Source organism: Lampetra planeri, chromosome 56, assembly GCF_965212315.1.
Source record: "Lampetra planeri chromosome 56, kcLamPlan1.2.h2, whole genome shotgun sequence".
NCBI classification, from domain to species: Eukaryota; Metazoa; Chordata; class Hyperoartia; order Petromyzontiformes; family Petromyzontidae; genus Lampetra; species Lampetra planeri.
In genome coordinates, this window is record NC_136162.1 from 4,416,952 (window position 1) to 4,438,794 (window position 21,843).

The window sequence follows — 21,843 nt, forward strand, 5'->3', positions numbered from 1 at the left end:
CTATTTTCATTGGGTTCCATGTAACTGGTAGGGGCCACCATTCCAGGGTTTCTCGCTCCGTTCCAGAGTTTCTTGTCTCCGTTCCAGGGTTTCTCGCCTCCGTTTCAGGTTTTTTTCCTCCGTTCCAGGTTTCTCGCCTCCGTTCCAGGGTTTCCTGCCTCCATTCCAGGGTTTTTGGCCTCTGGTCCAGGGTTTCTGACCTCCGTTCCAGGGTTTCTCACCTCTGGTCCAGGTTTTCTCGCCATCTCCACTGCCGGGCCTACGCAGGTGAAACCATTGTGGAACATTTTCCCGGGGGGGGGGGGGTGGAGGTGGAGGGGGCGGTCTCACTCGGATGGGCGAGACCGCCCCTAGCATAGGTGTGGCAAGACTGTGACCCAGCCAGGCCATCGATAAATTCGTGATGGATATGACGTGATCATCGCCAGCCCCGAAGCCAGTCGTCGATCAATGACTTTTTTTTTGACGTTCAGCAATTCGCCAGACTTTATTTACGGGACAAATTTTTTTTATTTTTTGGTCGTTTCGCAGTTGACATCATGACGACGAGTCAATCGCCTCCAGGCGGCGACAGACGCGGCGCCGTTAATCTTTGGGTTTGTCATCGACGTCATCTTCATTCAACGCCGAATCGAGAGCGCGCGACGACAATCGATGAAAACAACTCGCTCACGCACGCGACTCTGGACGGGCAGAACGTTTCGTTCTGTGCATCCGCCGGCAGAAGAGGTCACTCATTCTAGATTTGAAGCTTTCGCGACTGCAAGGATTCATATTCTTAGGTTTTTTCGGTAAAGTCACGTAGGTAAAACATTAAAATTAATAAAATATTTTTTATTTTACTTTTATTAATTTTAATGTTTTACCTACGTGACTTTACCGAAAAAACCTAAGAATAAGAGGTCACTCAATTTTCAGCTCAGCGAACGTACCAAAGGTGCAGCCTACGATCAATGGGGGGCATGACCCCTATGACCTCACCTCTCCACCCCCCCCCCCCCATATCTAATTGTTGCCCCATGACTCCCCCTATGATTCAGCCCCCCCCAAAAGAGTTATTTGAGGAGCAGCCGGGCAGTCCTCGTCTGTGGAACATACTTCCCCAGAACATTTGGGGACTCTGAAGTCGGGGTTGACTATTTTAAGTCCCCGGCCTACAACAGATGTGTTCTCTCACTCGCCCGGTACCGCCCGCCTGAGGAAGGTCACGTGCCCTTCGCGTTGTTTGTATTGTTGAGAAGTTCCGACGGACGAACTCGTAGACGGAGGTAAGTTAAGGGCTTCCGCCAGGGTTTATTAAAGCTTGTCAATAACACACAGCAGGGTACACAACTCCCAGGGGCTAGGGGTCCTACTCTGAGTCCGGGTCCCTGCCGGCCAGCTCCGGTCTCTCTCTCTCGTGTCGGATCGTGGACTCTGCCGACTCCACCGAGCGGAGAGAGAAGCACCTCTACGGCTACCACCGGCTTCTCCCCAGACTCACCACTCGATCCCTCTCACTATCCCTGGTTCCCTCTTCACCCTGTTTACTATCCCCGTTCCTACAGTGACCCCGCTTACGTCACGGGGTATCCCTTAAATACCCTAGGAGACGTAACGTCATCGCACTGAACGGCACACCTGACGTCACGTCCCCATTTTACTCATCTACAGTATTATTGTAAGTTTCAGTCGTCAAGGGAGTTATCTGTGAAGAGCTGTCTGCGAATTTCGATTTAAAGCTTTCGTGACTGCAGGGATTCATCTTCTTGGTTCTTTCGGTAAAGTCACGTAGAAGGGAAGTAATAAAATAATAAAAATAAAACATAATAAAATAAAATAATATAATAATAATATAATAATATAATATAATAATAAAATAATATAACATATATTTTTATTATTTTATTACTTATTACTTCCCTTCTACGTGACCTTACCGAAAGAACCAAGAAGATGAGCTGTCCGCGACTTTGGCTGTCCACGAATCGCATCTGGAACTCTGCACGACCTGGATCGAGAGGGAGAAAGTGATGAGAGAAAATCCGATGAGAGATAAAGTGATTAGATCAATTAATTTGTTATTGTGAGCATGTGCACGTGTTTAAAAGCGTATTTGCGTATTTATTTAAGGTACGATTTAAAGCTTTCGACAGACCTGTTTCTTCACCCGAGGACGGCTGCTTGCGTTGTGGCCGAAACGTCGTGAGAATTGTATTTAATTATTTTTATTTTTATTATTTTATTATTTCCCTTCTACGTGACATTACCGAAAGAACCAAGAAGATTATTTAAGGTAATTCGTAAAAAAATAACATTTCGGAGGCTAATATCATTATCAACTACATGTTCTATTTACGAGCATATCCGGAAGGTATCCCTCGCGAATAATGAGGGAATAGTCTACATTCAGTTGAACACGTAGCAGGCTTTCGCGACCAATATTATTCATAAAATAAACGTTTTTGGGTTTAGATGGCGTTATTTATAAATGTGTCGTAACCCTCCACCATCCGACACGGCCAATCAGCAAAAAAGTGTCACGTTGACAAAAGACAGAATAGTTCACGACTTTAGCCCACCGGTGTGTTGAAGAGTGACTCTACAACATTTACAATTCACTCTTCAACACACCGGTGGGCTAAAGTAGAGTGAATCTACAACATTTACAATTCACTCTTCAACACACCGGTGGGCTAAAGCAGTGAACTATTTGTCTTTTGTCAACGTGACACTTTTTTACTGATTGGCCGTGTCGGGTGGTGGAGGGTTACGACACATTTATAAATAACGCGATCTAACCCAAAAAAGTTTTTTTAAGAGTCTACGTACATTCAGTCTAATTTGTAAAGGGTGTTCATCGTTTGGAGTTTCGTTCATTTGTATTCGCTCAGGGCTTTGCCGAGGGTCGGGCTCTTTCCTATAAAGCGCCGCGCGAGCCCTTTGTGCGAATGGCGCCAGGCACAATTGAGTTTTCACTTCGCTCGCCCACGCCACGTAGGGAGGCATTGCCATGGTGCAACAATGAGATGAGTTGACAGCACTGAGCAAGCGCCTTCACCCCCAGCACCCCCAAAAGACAAAGATTCCCCCCCCCCTCCCCCCCGTATAGCCTTAGCAGACTCATCTTCTTGGTTCTTTCGGTAAAGTCACATAGAAGGGAAATAATAAAATAATAATTATAAAACATTATCAAATACAATTCTCACGACGTTTCGGCCACAACGCAATCAGCCGTCCTCAGGTGAAGAACAGGACTGTCGGAAAGACAGCGTCTGGGTGGTGGAGGGTTACGACACATTTATAAGACGCTGTCTTTCCGACAGACCTGTTCTTCACCTGAGGACGGCTGCTTGCGTTGTGGCCGAAACGTCGTGAGAATTGTATTTTATTATGTTTTATTTTTATTATTTTATTATTTTCCTTCTACATAACTTTATCGAAAGAACCAAGAAGATGAATCCCTGCAGTCACGAAAGCTTTAAACCTTAGCAGACTGTTGGAGCAAGTGCTGTTAGCGAGTAGCCCCTACAAAGGCCGGCAGGGCGCACGAAAGGGGGTGAGCGGTCAACACCTATCACCTAGTGGCGATGTTTACCGCACACCGCAGCAGGTGCTCCTTTGAGGCTGAGTCGACCAAGGGGATGAGGCCCAGGACCGGTTCAGACAATCGTCACTTGGTGTTGGTGGCCGTGAGCGGGAATGGAACCCAGGGTGGCCGGGTCCGTCGCGCAGCGTAGCGCTAACCGCCGTGCCACCGCTCCCCCACCAACCCACCACTTCTGTGCGACGCAGCCGTGTCGTCGATGAATGAAGCGTGGGCTGCGCGTGCTTCGTCTCAGACGTGCACGCCTCGCGTGGAAGATTCGGCCATCCGCCAGCAATGGCGTTGCGTTAAAAAAAATCCAAAAGGACTGCTGCGATTTTGCCTTCGACTGCTGCGGGTTTACCTTTGACTGCTGCGCTTGTCCTTTGACCGCTGCACCTTAACCTTTGACTGCTGTGGTTTTTACCTTTGACTGCTGCACCTTAACCTTTGACTGCTGCGATTTTAGCTTTGACTGCTGCACCTTAACCTTTGACTGCTGCACCTTAACCTTTGACTGCTGCGATTTTACCTTTGACTGCTGCACCTTAACCTTTGACTGCTGCGGTTTTACCTTTGACTGCTGCGATTTTACCTTCGACTGCTGCGGTTTTACCTTCGACTGCTGCACATTAACCTTTGACTGCTGCGATTTTACCTTCGACTGCTGTACCTTAACCTTTGACTGCTGCACCTTAACCTTTGACTGCTGCGGTTTTACCTTCGACTGCTGCACCTTAACCTTTGACTGCTGCGATTTTACCTTCGACTGCTGCACCTTAACCTTTGACTGCTGCGGGTTTACCTTCGACTGCTGCACCTTAACCTTTGACTGCTGCGATTTTACCTTCGACTGCTGCGGTTTTACCTTCGACTGCTGCACCTTAACCTTTGACTGCTGCGATTTTACCTTCGACTGCTGCACCTTAACCTTTGACTGCTGCACCTTAACCTTTGACTGCTGCGGTTTTACCTTCGACTGCTGCACCTTAACCTTTGACTGCTGAGATTTTACCTTCGACTGCTGCACCTTAACCTTTGACTGCTGCGGGTTTACCTTCGACTGCTGCACCTTAACCTTTGACTGCTGCACCTTAACTTTCGACTGCTGCACCTTAACCTTCGACTGCTGCACTTTTACCTTTGACTGCAGCGGATTTATCTTTGACCGTTGTGAATTTACTTTTGACTGCGCGAACAACGCTGGGAAAAGCGATTGAGTCGAAGCGTCCGGTATCAACAAGGGCATGTGCTCAATGCTCAATGGCTTTGATATAAGGTCTGGCGAGAACTCATTGTCCACTCGGGGACATTCAATTTCACGGGGTCATCTCAGTGCGACTATTGACATTGTACAAAGCAAGCGACCTCGACCGCAGCGGGGTACGAAACACAGGCTGGGCCAGACTCGCGCGAATACATGATTCTGTTTGTTGTTGTTGACAAACTCAATGAAAGAGATGCCCTTGCCCCGGTGTGTACGCGTTGATCGCACGATGGCGCGTCCCCCTGTAGACACAGCAGTATGGATGGGTCGACCGCTGTTTGGTGGTGCGCGTGTGGGTGGTGGGGCAAGACCGTCATCTCCATATATCTCCATATATATAAAGGCAAAGTTGTGAATATGTGTGTCTGCTCGAAATGTTTAGCGTACTTCCCGATATGCAACAAACTGGAAATTTGCCATGTGGGTACTTTCCAGACTGGACACCATGCAAACATTATAAAAAATACACTTTTGGGGGGGGGGGGGGCTCAGTAATGCATATTTTTTTGCACGGCAAGTGAGCTGTGACGTCACATCTGTCATGTGACCCGCGCATGTGGAAGCGTAACGCATTGTAGTGTAGCGGTTAGCGCGCCGCGCTACGAACCCGGCGACCCGAGTTCGATTCCCGCTCACGGCCACCACCGGTGACGATTATTTCCCACGTCCGAAGTGATCAGCAACCACTTTCGCTCCGAGCCTCCTCAACTTTTAATCCAGGCTCGGGGGACTGGCTCAGATATCCACTGCATTGTGGACCCCCCCCCACCACCCCCTAGGGCAGAGTACCTCGGAGCAAACTCACACGTGCAAGGGAGCTAGCACTCAGAATCGGAGTCCGAATATGTTTTTTTTTACTGGAGGAATCCGAGGAGCTATGAAGCTCTTTTTCGCCGATGTCCAGTAAACCCCACTTGGGCTAATTGCTTCTCTTTCAGAAGCGTCCTGGCCGCAAACGATATCTCGGCGAAGTGGCTTACCACGTGGGCATTGATGGCAGCCATATACTCGATGTCCACGTGCTGTAACTCGCCATCATGTACGCCGGTGAGATCGACACTCACGGGTAACGGAGGGAGTTTCACGAACCTCGCGTGATCCACCAACGCTTGTTCAAACAACAGCAGATGCCACCAAACGCCTGGCATATTTTTACATATGTACAATTTTATATATATACTTATGTGTGAATATCCACAATCATTATGAGATCTCTTCACGAACCTCGCGTGATCCACCAACGCTTGTTCAAACAACAGCAGATGCCACCAAACGCCTGGCATATTTTTACATATGTACAATTTTATATATATACTTATGTGTGAATATCCACAATCATTATGAGATCTCTTCACGAACCTCGCGTGATCCACCAACGCTTGTTCAAACAACAGCAGATGCCACCAAACGCCTGGCATATTTTTACATATGTACAATTTTATATATATACTTATGTGTGAATATCCACAATCATTATGAGATCTCTTTTACCAGTGGCAAAATATAGTAGTAGGTTTTTACCCTTTTAAACTGGTACAAAACTGACACCTTTATTCAAGGCATCATGTTTGCAATAACCACAACACAAGTAGTCAAAAAAGCAAACAAAAAGAAGCAACTCTGATAATGATGCACTGTCCTTGCATATTATTATCATTATCAGAGTTGCTTCTTTTTGTTTGCTTTTTTGACTACTTGTGTTGTGGTTATTGCAAACATGATGCCTTGAATAAAGGTGTCAGTTTTGTACCAGTTTAAAAGGGTAAAAACCTACTACTATCCACAATCATGTCACTCCTCATATCACTCTTGGGGGGGGGGGGGGGCTGAATCACAAGGGGAGTCACGGGGCAACAATTACTCATGGGGGAGGGGGGGTGGGGGGTCAAGGGGTCATGTACGAGGGGCGAAGCCACGTGATGGACTGGCTCGAACTTCGTGTGCAAGATGACAACAACAGTCGGTCAAATCGAGGGTAGCTGCAATACAGCGATACTACGATATATCGTACGACGTAAGGTAAACTTCAACCGTGATGATGGGTACAAAGTGAGTAATCATTAGAAAGATGTTATTAACCATGTAAAAAATATTTAACTACACATTTTTTGACCATCTTATTTGACAGGTACTATTCTACTTTACCGAGTGTTGACATGCCCAGCGTTTAACAGTACTCTCCTTTTTGCATTTGGATTGTCAACCAACACCGGGTAAAACAACAACATGTACACCTATTGTTCTCTTTTAGCCCCCCCCCCCCCAACACGTTCCATTCATTGGCTACCACATTCAGATAAGCCCCTCCCCCCCTCCCCCTTAACTTGTATTTAAGAGCTCGCCTCTTGGAATTTTGCCTCACTTGATACAGTAAATCTAGCTGTGACGGTCCCACCTGATGACGGAGACTTGTGTTGCCTCCGAAACGTCGTGATTTATTATTTTATTTCTATTTTTATTTCGATTTAAAAAAAAATATTTTTAATTTTTACCTACATGACTTTACCGAAAAAAACTAAGAGTATAGGGTCCACGATAATCGATATAACGTACGACTTAAGGGTCTACGATAATCGATATATCGTACGGCGTAAGGATCCACAGTAATCAATATATCGTACGGCCTTCGTCATCGTGGCTCACGTGATTGCATTATTTCGTGAAAAATGTTTTGCAGAATAACAGAAGCACAATTGATAAGGTTAAGCCCGGTCACCAATAACTGCACAGACATACACACACACAAACTAACTATCATTCATAGTCAAGGTTTTTTTGGGTTAACTCGCGTAAGTAGAAATGTGTCGCGACCAAAGTGGTTGATGTCATCACGATGTCATCAACCACTTTGGGTCATGACTTGATTTGTCTTCCTCGTCATCCTCCCCCGTCAGCAGTGTGGGTGTGTGGAGCGAGGTGCAATGATTACCTGGCGGCCGTTTGATTGGTGGTTGTTTTCTACCCACATTAACATCAGCTGCCCCGCCCATGCTGATGACACCACTTGGGCTACGCCCATCTCTACACCTTTATCAACAGCAGCCACACCTTTACAGCAGCCGTACCTTAACAACTCTTGGAACCTCCCAGTTCAACCAGTCTACACAACAAAGGCTCATTCCTAGCAGCGTGCTTCAGCCGCACCGAACCTCACAATGGCTCCACCCACCCTCAACCAGTATATATACAAGGACTGTTTTATTGGAATTTCTCTCACTTGATGCAGCTATCGTGCTGTGACGGTTCCACTTGAAGACGGAAGCTTGTGTTGCCTCCGAAACGTCGTGATTTTTATTTTATTTTTATTAATTTTAATTGTATTTTTTTACCTACGTGACTTTACCGAAAAAACCTAAGAATACTTTATAAACAGTTTGCCTTTAGAGGCTAATCCCCATTTTCCTGACGACGACCGCTTGTGTTGCGATCGAAACTTCGTGGGTTTTGTTTTTTATTTTCATGTTTTATTCTATCTACGTGACTTTACCAAAATAACCAAGAATATGTGTCGCAACCCTCCACCACCCGACACGGCCAATCAGTAAAGAATGTATCACATTAACAAGACGCCAATTAGTTACTTCTTCAGCCCACCGGTGTGTTTGAAGAGTGAATCCACAACATTTCGAATTTGAGTAGTCCGACGTTTCGCTGGTAATTACATCCGGCATCTTCGGGCGATTTGCCAGAATAGTGAAGTAATCCCACCTGCTTCCGGTCTTAAATACTATCACGTTACATTTCGATTAAAGCTTTCGTGACTGCAGGGATTCATCTTCTTGATTCTTTCGGTAAAGTCACGTAGAAGAGAAATAAAAAAAAATACAAAAAACAGCTTTGTCTTCACCTGAGGACGCCTGCTTGTGTTGTGGCCGAAACGTCGTGATAATTTTATTTTATTATGTTAAAATTTTATTATTTTATTATTTCCCTTCTACGTGACTTTACCGAAAGAACCAAGAAGATACTATCACGTAAATTTTAGTTTTGCAATTATTGTACTTTTTCTCAATTCCAGCTCTGAGGATATTTATATTTTTGTTTAATTTACGCGTGACTGTCACCCCACGAATGGGGCGATAATTGGGGTCAGGTCAGGATAAGAAATAAGATTTGTTAAACGAGCGAACAAGCACTGAGTGGAGTGTTCTTGGAGAGCCATAGCCATCTCTCGGGGGTGCTGCGATTGTAACAATTCACGTAATGCGCGCGCGAGCAGTTTTCATCACTGTTTCTAAACACACACCCCCCTGACCCCACGCCCCTTCCCCCACGAACACGCGTGTAGTTGTGACGCAGACGTCAACGAAGGGGGACGAGGCGACAGGCCGCGACGTCTATTGGCGGAGAATGTCGTTTGTATCGAGCTCAAGTTGAACGAGGAGAGTTCAATTGCCGCGATGGCATTGCGGCTCTGTTCAAGCGACCCCCCCCCCGCCGAGCGATGTGCAATATGCCTTCCTGTAGGCAACTCTCTCCTATGACCTTGAGTTTACAGGAAGTGCGAGAAAGCGATTGACCCCTGCACCATCACTCGACTGGGTGCACACCCCGCGGCCGCGTTTCGACTCCGATTCACGGAGTCATCACGCAATTGTCTCCTTTGGGGCCGTCCATAAATGACGTCACGCACCTAGAAGGGAAATAATAAAATAAATTCTCTTCTACGTGACTTTACCGAAAGAACCAAGAATATGAATCCCTGCAGTCACGAAAGCTTTAAATCAAAATTCAATAAAGGGTGTTTAATTTTTGTTGCATTGCGATGCAGCATGGCAGGCGTTTTTTTTCCTTCATATTTTCACTCCAGCACTGGGTAATTCCCGACTGGCCCTCTTCTCAGACCATTCCCCGACGCAGCAAGAGTGTACCGAACTCACAGTATCAGAAGCATGATCCTTATGACACAAATCTGACAGCACCAGGGGCATTCATTTCCGATGTAATATTGTCCGGGTCTCTGTGAGACTGGGATATAGGAGGCACGTATCTGTCGTGGGCACAGTAGGCCATAGCGCGAGGGATACTGGATGTGGTGTGCCGAATATGGACATATTTTCCAGGTCGCCGATTCAAGACAGACCCAGCCACGGTGGCTAGGAGATGGAGGAAAATAACAGACTCTCGTTCCTAGATATTTTGCTGGGACATGGTCTTAATGGCAAAATAACACACAGCGTTTACCGAAAGCAAACGCACACTGATGCCTATCTGAATGCAGATTCACATCATCACCCAGCTCAGAAATCGTCTCTTATCAAAACACTCATACATCGGGCAAAAACAGTGTCAGATGGTGAGAGTCTAGTGAGAGAGATGAAACATGTTAAAGAAGCACTAAGACAGAATGACTACAATAATGCTCAAATTAACAGAGCACTGAAGGCCAAAGCAACACTGCTGAAAGCGATAAGATTGTTTAAACAATAAAAATTCCATACATCTCAGGAGTAACTGACAAATTAGCCCGGGTTGTGCAAAAGCAAAACATTAAAGTAAGATTTGGTACAGTGCACAAAATTCAAAAAGTGGTATCTGGCACTAAAGACGAATTGCCCAAATTATCAACAGAAGGTGTATATCGGATTAATTGTTTACGTGGCAGATGCTATATTGGACAGACGGGACGCAACATCAGTGTAAGACTAAAAGAACACCAAAAAAACATAAAATTATCTCAAACACAACTGTCGGCAGTGGCAGAGAATGCTTGTCAACAAGGACACTCAATTGATTTTGATAACGTTGAAGTGTTGTGTAAAACTAATTATTACTGGCCAAGACTAATTAGAGAATCCATTGAAATTGAGAGAAACAGAAATAACTTCAATCGCTATGACAGCTACAGGCTTGGTGCGACCTGGAAGCGTATTATCAAATAAATACAATTACAATTCCTAATAAGGGAAACAAATGCCAATGGATAACAATTGAATGATTACCAATCTATATAATTACAATACCCTCCCCCTCCTTGCCTCGAATCACTGCACCAGATTGAATTGAATTAAATGATGACGTCACCCTGATGCTGCTCTATTTAAGACCGGAAGTAACAGGAGAGCTTCACCATTCTTGCCCGATGAAGCTGATTGTAATTATCAGCGAAACGTCGTACTACTCAAATTTTAAAATGCTGTTGATTCTCTCTTCAGCACACCGGTGGGCTAAAGAAGTCAATTATTTTGTCATTTGAATAACGTGACACATTTTTTACTGTTTGGCCGTGTCGGGTGGTGGAGGGTTACGACACATTTATAAATAACGCGATCTGACCCAAAACCCTAAATTATGAATAGGCGATGTTAACTACCTCGCCTGGTATGCAGGGGGTCGTGGGTTCGATCCAGACCCTGACGCCTGCTGCTGTATATTTGGAGTTTGCGGTGTCTCTCTCTCTCCCCGTGGTCACGTGGATTTTTCTCCAGGTCTTCTGGTTTTTCACTCCACGTTTAGAATCAACATCACGCGTTTAGAGTATTTAGCTGTTATGCATTTCGACTCGATAAGCCACTTCGTTGGGCTATCATTTGTGGCCAGGTCGCTTCTGAAAAAAAGCTAGAAAGCTCAGTAAAAAGTTAAAATAGTTTAACGATATTAATTTTTTTTTGTATCTCAATTTGACATCCCATTATCGCGCGTTGTGTTTCCTCCCTCCGTTAACTGTCTCGTCGTTTCCCTCTCTGCGCGCGCCTCCTCAGAGCAAACTCGAATCGGAAGACCTCCACTGAGAAGCGATCACAATGGCGACGAACGTCGGAGGTGTGGTGGCGGTCATCGTGTTTTACATCGCCATCCTGGCGACGGGCGTGTGGGCATCACGCAAGTCCAGAAAGACGGAGAAGCGATCCAAAAGCACGCGGAGCGAGATGGCCATGGTTGGGGACCGCAACATGAACGTCATCGTCGGGATCTTCACGACCACAGGTGTGCCGTGCAAAGACAAAGATTCCCCCGTGCGTGTGTGGCCTTGACAGACATTATTGGGGCAATCGCTGTGAGCGGGCAGCACCTGCGAAGCAGAGGTCGCAAACGGGTTTTGATTCCTTACCCGTACCCGGCCGCACCAGGGTCACAAACGGGTACCCGTACCCGGCTGGGTACCGTGGGTACGGGTTGGGTACAGGTATCGGGTACCTGATTGCGACCTCTGGGATGAAGCCATGTTGCAGGCGCGGGTGGGTTGATTCTAGGAACTTGAATTGTGAGAAGAGACAAGACGTTGGGAAATGAGTGACAAACGGTGACTCACCAGTGACTCACGGTCTACCCGTACCCGGCCGCACCAGGGTCGCAAACGGCTACCCGTACCCGGCCGGGTATCGGGTAGGGTACGGGTATCGGGTACCCGGTTGCGACCTCTGCTGCGAAGGCCCACGACGGCGCACGAAGGAGATGGGTGGCCAGGTCCAGGCGGTACCGGTCCATCTCCCGGCAGAAGATTGGCAGCTTTAACTCTACATCCCACGTGGCCAGCCACAGTCGTTTTCTGTTTCTGGAAGAATTCTGACTGGGAGGGGTTCGAAATGGCTCTGCCAAATGGGGCTTTCGCTCGAAGGCGTTATGAACGCCTGTTCCCCCTCTTGGTGCCTCCGGCACAAGCTTAATTGGGTGTTTCCACCGTGGTATTTGGTCAAAAAAGAAAAAATACTCGCAGACTCACGCCAAAGCCAAAGTTCGCCCGTATAGCCTGAAAAGACTGTTGGGGTAAGTGCTGTTAGCGGGTAGCACCTATGAAAGCCGCAACGGCGCACGAGGGGGGGGGGGGTTGGGTGGTCAGCACCACGCCCAGCCGCCTTTGTCTCCCCAGTGGTGATGCTTACATACCGCACCAGGTACTCATTTGAGGCCGAGTCGACCCAGGGGGGGGCAGGATCGATTCGGATCATCAAACAGGAATCGAACTGCGCCACCGCTCCCCATCTACATGCAAACGCACACCATGCACACAGACACACACATCGCACAGACGGTACATTGCCGTTTTTAAGTTTGTGAGCACATAGCCTTGGTGTCATGTCGCGTGTGTGTGTGTGTGTCCCCTTCTTATATCTGTAGCCACGTGGGTTGGCGGGGCTTACATCAACGGCACGGCGGAGGTCATATACACGCCCGGAATGGGCTTGGCGTGGATGCAGGCTCCCATCGGCAGTGCTGTCAGCCTATTTGTCGGTATGAAAGCACGCACTTGCACCAAGGACAAATCTCTACCGTTCATCGCCAAAAGTAATGGCAGAACTCTCGAAAAATGTGTCACTTCATCCGTTAAAAAAAATCCACCTCTGAGAATTGAGAATATAATGTTGGCTGCCTTGCAATGTACGTGTCTCTACTAGTAGGGATGGATCTATGGGATCCAGGCAGTAGTTCTGCAATGTCTGCTTATTTCGCGGGGTCATTCTCAAACACATGGGGGGTGGTAGTAGGTTTTTACCCTTTCAACTGGTACAAAACTGACACCTTTATACAAGGCATCATGTTTGCAATAACCACAACACAAGTAGTCAAAATGCAAAAAAAAGGAAACAACTCTGATGATGATAATGATATGCACTGTCCTTGAAGTTGATTGGTCCACACCCGAGACAGCTTTTCTTAGAGCCTAGTCTCAATTGGTGTTGGACCAGATGACGCCAAAAGGCGTACAACTCAAAGACAGTGCACTATCAGAGTATTGAGAGCTCTGGGTAAGCATTCACACTATGAGACATCTCCTTTACCAGTGGCAAAATATTGTAGTAGGTTTTCAAAGGGTAAAAACCTACTACTATATTTTGCCACTGGTAAAGGAGATGTCTCGTAGTACACGGGGGGGTGGTTGCATGGAATAAAATTTGCAGTAAAAAAAACCCCAGGAGTGGGAAACAACAATCACCGCCGTTAGGAATCGTTTATGCGTCTCGACACGGCACACTTGAATGAAATACAAAACAACAACAACAACAACATTGAAATCCGTAGGCTAAGGGGCCGTCCATAAATGACGTCACGCGATTTTGGACGATTTTTGACCCCCCCCCCCCCCTTCGTCACACGGCGTCACAAATATGACGTCACAAAGCTCTGCCCTTTCCCCCCCCCCCCCCCCACTCTGATGTTGTAGGAGAAAACATTTATTAAAAAGTCTGCTTCATTAAGTAGAACGTGTTGTCTATATTAATTTAAAGTTGCGCATTTTGATGTGACGTCACATTTCTCAAACCCCCCCCCCCACCCCTCGTCACACATCGTCACAAATGTCTGACCCCCCCCCCCTAGGTGCGTGACGTCATTTATGGACGGCCCCTAACCTTAAACGATGTAATAAGTCCTTTCTAAACTCATTGATCGCGAACAATGCGGTTCTCAAGAGTATCCAGCGAGCGCGAACAAATGACGTGGCACGTGCATAGGCGTCTGTTGAATGTTGTTGTTGTTTGTGTTGTTGTTGTTGTTGTCGTTACCCGCTTGCCGTTACGAGCCGGTCGGGCTAACCTCACGTAAACGGACAATTGGTGAGAGAAAAAAAAACCCAAAAATGTCCGTTCCGTTATTTCGTGCGTCGTTCGTTTCTCAAAACCATCGCAGAGTCGGGCCGTCCATAAATGACGTCACGCACTGGGGGGGGGGGGGGTTCAGACATTTGTGACGATGTGTGACGAAGGAGGGGGGGGGTGAGAAATGTGACGTCACATCAAAATGCGCAACTTTAAATAAATATAGACAACACGTTCTACTTAATTAATTAGACTTTTTAATAAATGTTTTCTCCTACAACATCAGAGTGCAGCGTCACATTAAATACGCACTACAGTGACAATAGTTTAAAGCGATTTGAAGCATGTTTTAGTTTTTTTGGGGGGGGGCAGTGCTTTGTGACGTCATATTTGAGAGGGGGGGGTCTGACTTTTTGTGACGCCGTGTGACGAGGAGGGGGGGGGATCAAAAATCGTCCAAAATCGCGTGACGTCATTTATGGACGGCCCCAGAGTCGGGCAAGGGGGAGAGGGGCGGTAGGGGGGGGGCTTGGCTGGAACAATATTCAACAAGGCGGGGGGAGGGGAGGGGGTCAAGTTAGGTAGAGAATCACCGGATCGAGACGCGGCTGCCTCACCTGGTGAGCATCCCAACTTGACTTTTCCCCAGGGTTTCCCCAGCCCTTTGACCAACACGCTCCCCAGATACTCCCTCCGAGCCTGCTCTTCTGTGCGTGACTGTGGGGGGCCCGGTGGGATGGGGGAGGGGTGGAAGGAGGTGGGGGGGGCAGGTGGGGGTGAGGGGTAGATGGTCGAGTTTCGGCCCCTAATAGCACCCCCCACAGTAACCCAGCAAGGTGAATCGTCGGGATTGTAATAATGTTGGAATGTGTTGAAAATACAATTACAAATAATACATTTTAACCACCACGCGTGAAAACGAACTTTTTTTTAAAAAAGCAGAATACTACATATGACTATCAATCATATGATTAGGACATCAGCATGTTAGCTTGCCAAGGCAATTATCGAGCAGCAATGTGTTTCAGCAACAACAACAACAACTCTGGACTGACATCAACCTTCTGCGTCTGGCTTGTCAAACACAACGCTGCTGTGAACGCCACAGATGTTTCTTGGAAACAGTCGATGCGATTCCCACTGCTCAAATGAGCGACTAAAAGCAGGTTGTTCAAACGCAAAGCCGCACGTGAACTCGATCTGCATTCCCGTCGGATGAATGCCCCAATAAGCACGGCCTCGTTGCGTTGATATCTCTTAGTTCCGACTGTCGACAGATTAGGAGGAGCTGCCAAAAGCCACTCGTTTGTTCTTTCGGTAAAGTCACGTAGAACGAAAATAAATAAGTTTGAGAGACACAACACAGACACGGAGACACACAGAGAGAGAGATACACACGACATAGACTTTAACGAAAGAACCCCACCGAGTGATTCCTGCAGTCAGGAAAGTTTCAAATCAAATTTGCCAAAAGCCAATTTCACGATGCCCTACGATCGGTGCTCCGGAGAAGTTTGTGTGCCTCTCAATTGCTTCGTCCTCCAAAAATTCTGAAGGCCACGTGGACTACGGTATCCTATTCTTTGGGTATGGCTCGTGGGGGTGGATGGCTGGGGCAGGGAAATGAAACAATGCCTCTTAGTCAGGAGCTATTTCCCTACAACTCGTTCAACCTTCAACACAAAACGTGCATTATCGGAGGCCGTTCAAGCCGGCTGCTTTCACTGTCCGTCCTTCGCCTTCAGCTGTTCGATCCCTTCTCCCTCTCCATCTTATTCCTTCTCTGCTTCTCTTCTCCCTCGTTCCTTCGCTCGCTGTTCCTTCCTTCATTCCCTCTTCTCGTGCGCTATGTGTTCGAACCGCTACTTATTTAGTCTTCAACTCTCCGATTGTCCGCCGGGTTCTTTCCCGCGTCATCCTGCATGGCAGCTCACGGTCGAAATACTCCGCGGCGAGACTAAAAAAAACCTCTTCCATCATCCTCCTCCTCCATCATCATCCTCCATCCTCATCCTCCTCCATCATCCTCCTCCTCCATCATCCTCCTCCTCCATCATCCTCCTCCTCCTCCATCCTCCTCCATCATCATCCTCCTCCATCATCATCCTCCTCCATCATCATCATCCTCCATCCTCTCCCTCCATCCTCCTCCTCCTCCATCCTCCTCCCTCCTCCATCCTCCTCCTCCATCCTCCTCCTCCATTATCATCCTCCATCCTCCTCCTCCATCCTCCTCCTCCATTATCATCCTCCATCCTCCTCCTCCATCCTCCTCCTCCATTATCATCCTCCATCCTCCTCCTCCATTATCATCCTCCATCCTCCTCCTCCCTCCTCCTCCTCCATCCTCCATCATCCTCCTCCTCCATCCTCCTCCTCCATTATCATCCTCCATCCTCCTCCTCCATCCTCCTCCTCCATTATCATCCTCCATCCTCCTCCTCCATCCTCCATCCTCCTCCCTCCTCCTCCATCCTCCATCATCCTCCTCCTCCATCCTCCTCCTCCATTATCATCCTCCATCATCCTCCTCCTCCATCCTCCTCCTCCATTATCATCCTCCATCCTCCTCCATTATCATCCTCCATCCTCCTCCTCCTCTATCCTCCTCCATCCTCCATCATCCTCCTCCTCCATCCTCCTCCTCCATTATCCTTTCCATCCTCCTCCTCCCTCCATCCTCCTCCATCCTCCTTCCTCCATCCTCCTCCATCCTCCTCCCTCCATCCTCCTCCCTCCATCCTCCTCCATCCTCCTCCTCCTCTATCCTCCTCCTTCATCCTCCATCCTCCCCCTCCTCCATCCTCCTCCTCCATCCTCCTCCTCCTCCCTAGATCAAGGACCAAGGGGACCGCTGCTGCCAGGCGACGTCTCTCTGCGGTGGTCCCCCCGCACCCCCCCCCCCACCCCCCAACCCCATCGCCGTCTGAAACGCGGCCACCACCGGAGCCGCAGATTTTGTATCAGCAATCGATCTCCACTGGGCTTTTGAAGAGACACTTAAAAGGCCCACCTCTTTCTTCTGAAAGGCTCACCTCTTTCTTAAAGGCCTGCCTCTTTCTTAAAGGCCCACCTCTTCCTTAAAGGCCCACTTTTTTCTTAAAGGCCCACCGCTTTCTTAAAGGTCCAACTCTTCTTAAAGGCCCAACTCTTCTTAAAGGCCCACCACTTTCTTCTGAAAGGCTCATCTCTTTCTTAAAGGCCTACCTATTTCTTAAAGGCCCACCTCTTAAAGGCCCACCTCTTTCTTTAAGGTCCAACTCTTCTTAAAGGCCCAACTCTTCTTAAAGGCCCAACTCTTCTTAAAGGCCCAACTCTTCTTAAAGGCCCAACTCTTCTTAAAGGCCCAACTCTTCTTAAAGGCCCAACTCTTTCTTAAAGGCCCACCTCTTAAAGGCCCACCTCTTTCGCCTGACATTCGAGCAACTCTGAGCTTGGCTCCACGTCTTAGTTCGTGGTAATTGATGTCCGTGAACTATCGTGCACTACAAATTGCATAATTATTATTAGCGAGACCCTTACAAGTTAACAGCAATATTCCTTCGAATTACCATAAAACATCTTTATTTTTTGCACACAGACCAAAGGGACTGATTTATATGATGACACAAGCATTTTCTTATCGACATCATATCACGATGATGCCACCATCAACTTAATTTCGGGGCATTTCGTAATTGTTACGAGATCGTTTACCAGAGATTACACATGTTCATCACAGCGCACCCAAGCCCCACCACATTTCGCCATCGAAGACAAACAAACGCAGGCTATAGAGCAGCGATGCTTAACCTTCACTGCAAGCGTTGTGCCCCTTTGATTCTTAATCATTAAAAACAAATAGGAACGGATAATGATACACTGTAAATGTGACGTTAATAGCTTCACGAAGTCAAAGAGTTTCGCCATCATTGTCAAAGCACGTGGCCTAGAATCTTGTCCATGTGGTCTACAGAGCCCGAAGGCAGCGCATCTCTCGTGGTATTGTTGCAAATTCTCAGAAGTGTTCACATTTTTCTTTTTGAAACACCCCGTATAGGTTTGATGAAACAAAGTAAGTTGTACATATTTTTTTCTACCTACGTGACTTTACCGAAAGAACCAAAGGGTATGGATTCATGCAGTCACGAAAGCTTCAAATCAAACGTAAGTTGTAACTTACGTGACCATGCTTTATTTGTGTTGTCGATTATTTACCGTCTAAAATAAAAAATCTGGCCACGTCTCGCACCCCCAGGCGGTGGTGTAATGCACCCTTAATCTTAATCTAAGTTGTCTTGTGGTTGTTGTTGTTGTTTGACTTGCATCCCACTGGAATTTTTGCACACAGTGTTGATGTACGGTGCTTTTTCTGCAATATGTTGCTGTCTTTTCTTGGATTTTCTGTTTGCACATAGTCACTTTAAGATGTTTTCTTGCTCATGTTTTAGTTTTTTTGTTTGTTGCGGTTGCACCCGATTCAAGAGCCGAATGGCTCACAGGGCTATACCTAATAAAATGAAACTTGAAAAACTTGAACCCCCAGAGCGAGCGTGCAAGCCGCGCGTCAAGAGCCACTGCTACAAAGTAAAACGCAACCCGCGCGTATGAAACCGGAAGGTTTGCGGATTCACATTCCTGGTTGGGAATCGACTCGGCCCATCATTTCTGCGGGGGTTGCTAAAGTGAGTACCGCTTTGCGGGAAAGACAACAATGGTGAGCCCCATGGATAGACTCACCCCTGCCATATGAAAGAGGAATTTCTACAAGGATTCATACTCTTAGTTCTTTTGGTAAAGTCACGTAAAAAAAATGAAATTCAAATTAATAAAAATAAAACAATAAAATCACGAAGTTTCAGATTTTATTATTTTATTTTTATTAATTTTAATTTCATTTTTTTTTTACCTACGTGACTTTACCGAAAGAACTAAGAGTAAGAATTTCTACCCCTAAGCTCAGGGGCTCTGTACAAACTTGACATGGGCACCAGCTCAACGCTCACATGAGCAGGAAATCACTTTTGACTTGAATTCACGGGTGTGCATTATGATTATGATTACGTTGCTATACAAAAATGATTTCAATTGAAGCTCACGAGTTCAAAGTCCCGTGATGACAAATCAAGCAAAATGAAAGAACATCGTTGAGAGAGCGAGCGACGGAGAGTGGAAGAGCGATAACTGAATGACTCTCCCCCTGACCCCTGACCCCCTCCATGTTGCATTCTTTGTCATTGTGACGCACGCACACAGCCGCGCTCTTCTTCGCAAAGCCCATGCGCTCACGCACCTACATCACGATGATTGACCCCTTTCAAATCAAGTACGGAAAATGGATGGGGTCAATCTTCTTCATCCCGGCAGTCTTTGGAGACCTCTTCTGGGCAGCCGCCACTCTCACCGCGCTTGGTAAGATACATTGTGTGCGGTGGGGGTGGTGGGTTTGTATATCCACATTTACGAATCATGGGTACACATCAACAATAACACTGGTCAACACACTTTTTCTGGCATAAGGTATTTCAACGGTTTTAAGGTAATTTTGGGGTGCTGATTCCAAATCTGGCATCGGTTTTTGTCTATCACATCAGGTTTTTGAGATGTCAAATATTGCATTTTCAATAAAAACAGCAAATTTGTGCTCCTATACGAATAGCTAAACAGACATCCATACAATAATAAGATAAGATACAATATACAATAATAATGAAACAAACGTTTAATGAGCCGTAACACAAAGTTGTGAGGGTGACTGCATATCAATGTGAGTGAATGCATATTACCATGTAAGAATTGAATTGTGAAGATAAGAAAAATATGTACAAAAAGGTCATTCACAATAGTGATGTTACATCTGTTTTAACGACATCTTCTTTGACGATCTCCGATGTACAGCTTGTAGAATGTCTCTCATCAAGGACCAGCAGTAATCTGCCATCATGTTTCAGTCCCATCGGCCTTGGTAACGTTCTTCCATAACTTTAATGTCTTGATGAAAGCGTTCACCTAGCTCTTCGCTCACGTGATCCATGTTCTCTGAAAACTGGGCCAAGTGACTATGTAAGTAGTGAACCTTGATGCTCATTCCACATCCAAGTGCTTGGAAACTCGAGCAGCTCCTCCACAATCTCCCGATAATTGTCCGCTTTCCTGTTCCCAAGGAAATTCCGCACCACATCAGAGAATGCATTCCAAGCTCTAGCCTCTGCCGCAGTCATTGTTGTAACAAAGTGTGGATCCCTGATGAGTGTTCTTATCTGAGGGCCATCAAATATTCCTGCCTTTTTCTCTTCTCGGCACTGAGACTTGAAAAGGTTGAACATATATAGCTGAAGCAGTCTCCAGTGTGATCAAGAGCTTTGACGAATTGCTTCATTACCCCAAGTTTTATGTGCAGTGGGGGAAATACAATTTTATTCCTACCAACCAGAGGCTCATTCTTGATGTTCTTGTCACCAGGCGTCAAACTGATTCTTGGTGGCCAGTTCTTTTTAACCCAGTGTTCTAATGTAGCCCTACTGTCCCAGTAGCACAGGAAACAAGGGTGTTTGGTGTGACCTCCTTGCTGACCCAGCAGAAAATTAACCATTTTCAAATCAACACAAATTAGCCATCATGAACATGGTATTCCAATCTATCCAGAACAATCTTGATGTTGGCATACTCTTCATTCATTTTTACAGAGTGTCCTATTGGGATTGAACCATATATATTTCTGTTGTGAAGTAACACACATTTCAAACTCCTTTTTTACTACTTTCAATAAAAAGTCTCCATTCACTTGAATCGTATGCGGGCAGTCCCATATTGAGAAGAAGCCCTTCAACATCATTACAATAAACAAGTTGACCATCTGAATGGAAGTACTTTCGCAGTGCTTCTTCTCTGTTACGATGAAAGGAGACACTCGTGCCAGGTCTGAGTAGTCCTTTCTCTTGCAGCCTGGAAGCCAACAATTCAGCAGACTGCTTTGGCAAATACAAATCTCTTACAAGATCATTCAATGCAGGCTGACTAAACAGAGAAATGGTATCACAATCTGCATCAGATGGCGTATATTCGATCTGAGCATCATCATCATCATCATCATCTGTAGAAGCAGGTAAACTGAGGGATTCAACATCAATCTCTGGTAGCTCAGTAAATGCAGGCACAGGTATTTCCTCACAGTGCTCAAATGGTCGTCTGGCAGATGGGATATCTGGGTATTGTAAGTGTTGTTTGTTTTTCTTATTGAAACCTTTTAAATTGACAAGGCAGAAGTAGCAGTTATCCAAATGGTTTGTAGGTTCTCTCCAAACCATTGGCACACCAAACTTCAGCTTAGCATTCTTTCCTTTAGACCATGATCGCAAAGTTTCAACACAGGTTTTACACACTTTGTGAGGAGCCCAATTTTTGTCTTGGTCTCCAAGTCGTACTTTAAAGTAGGCAAGATAAACCTTCTTGACAAAGGTATTGATGTTGCGCCTTTGATCCTGCAAAGTGAAGCTGCCACAGATGTAGCAGAAGATATCTGGGTCATTACTGCATTTCCTTCTTTCGGATGTTGT

At 46.4% G+C, this 21,843-nt stretch overlaps 1 protein-coding gene across 3 annotated transcripts in view; it reads left to right on the top strand.

Annotated features, from left to right (window-relative positions):
* Positions 1–21,843, top strand: part of LOC144735699 (high-affinity choline transporter 1-like) — a 60,552-nt gene that overhangs the window by 24,483 nt on the left and 14,226 nt on the right. For all 3 annotated transcript variants that reach the window (XM_078618180.1, XM_078618181.1, XM_078618179.1), the window contains exons 2-4: positions 11,534–11,759; positions 12,891–13,004; positions 19,544–19,699. In XM_078618180.1, coding sequence (XP_078474306.1) covers positions 11,576–11,759; positions 12,891–13,004; positions 19,544–19,699 — 454 coding nt within the window. In that variant the 5' untranslated portion in view covers positions 11,534–11,575. The remainder of the gene's footprint in view (positions 1–11,533; positions 11,760–12,890; positions 13,005–19,543; positions 19,700–21,843) is intronic.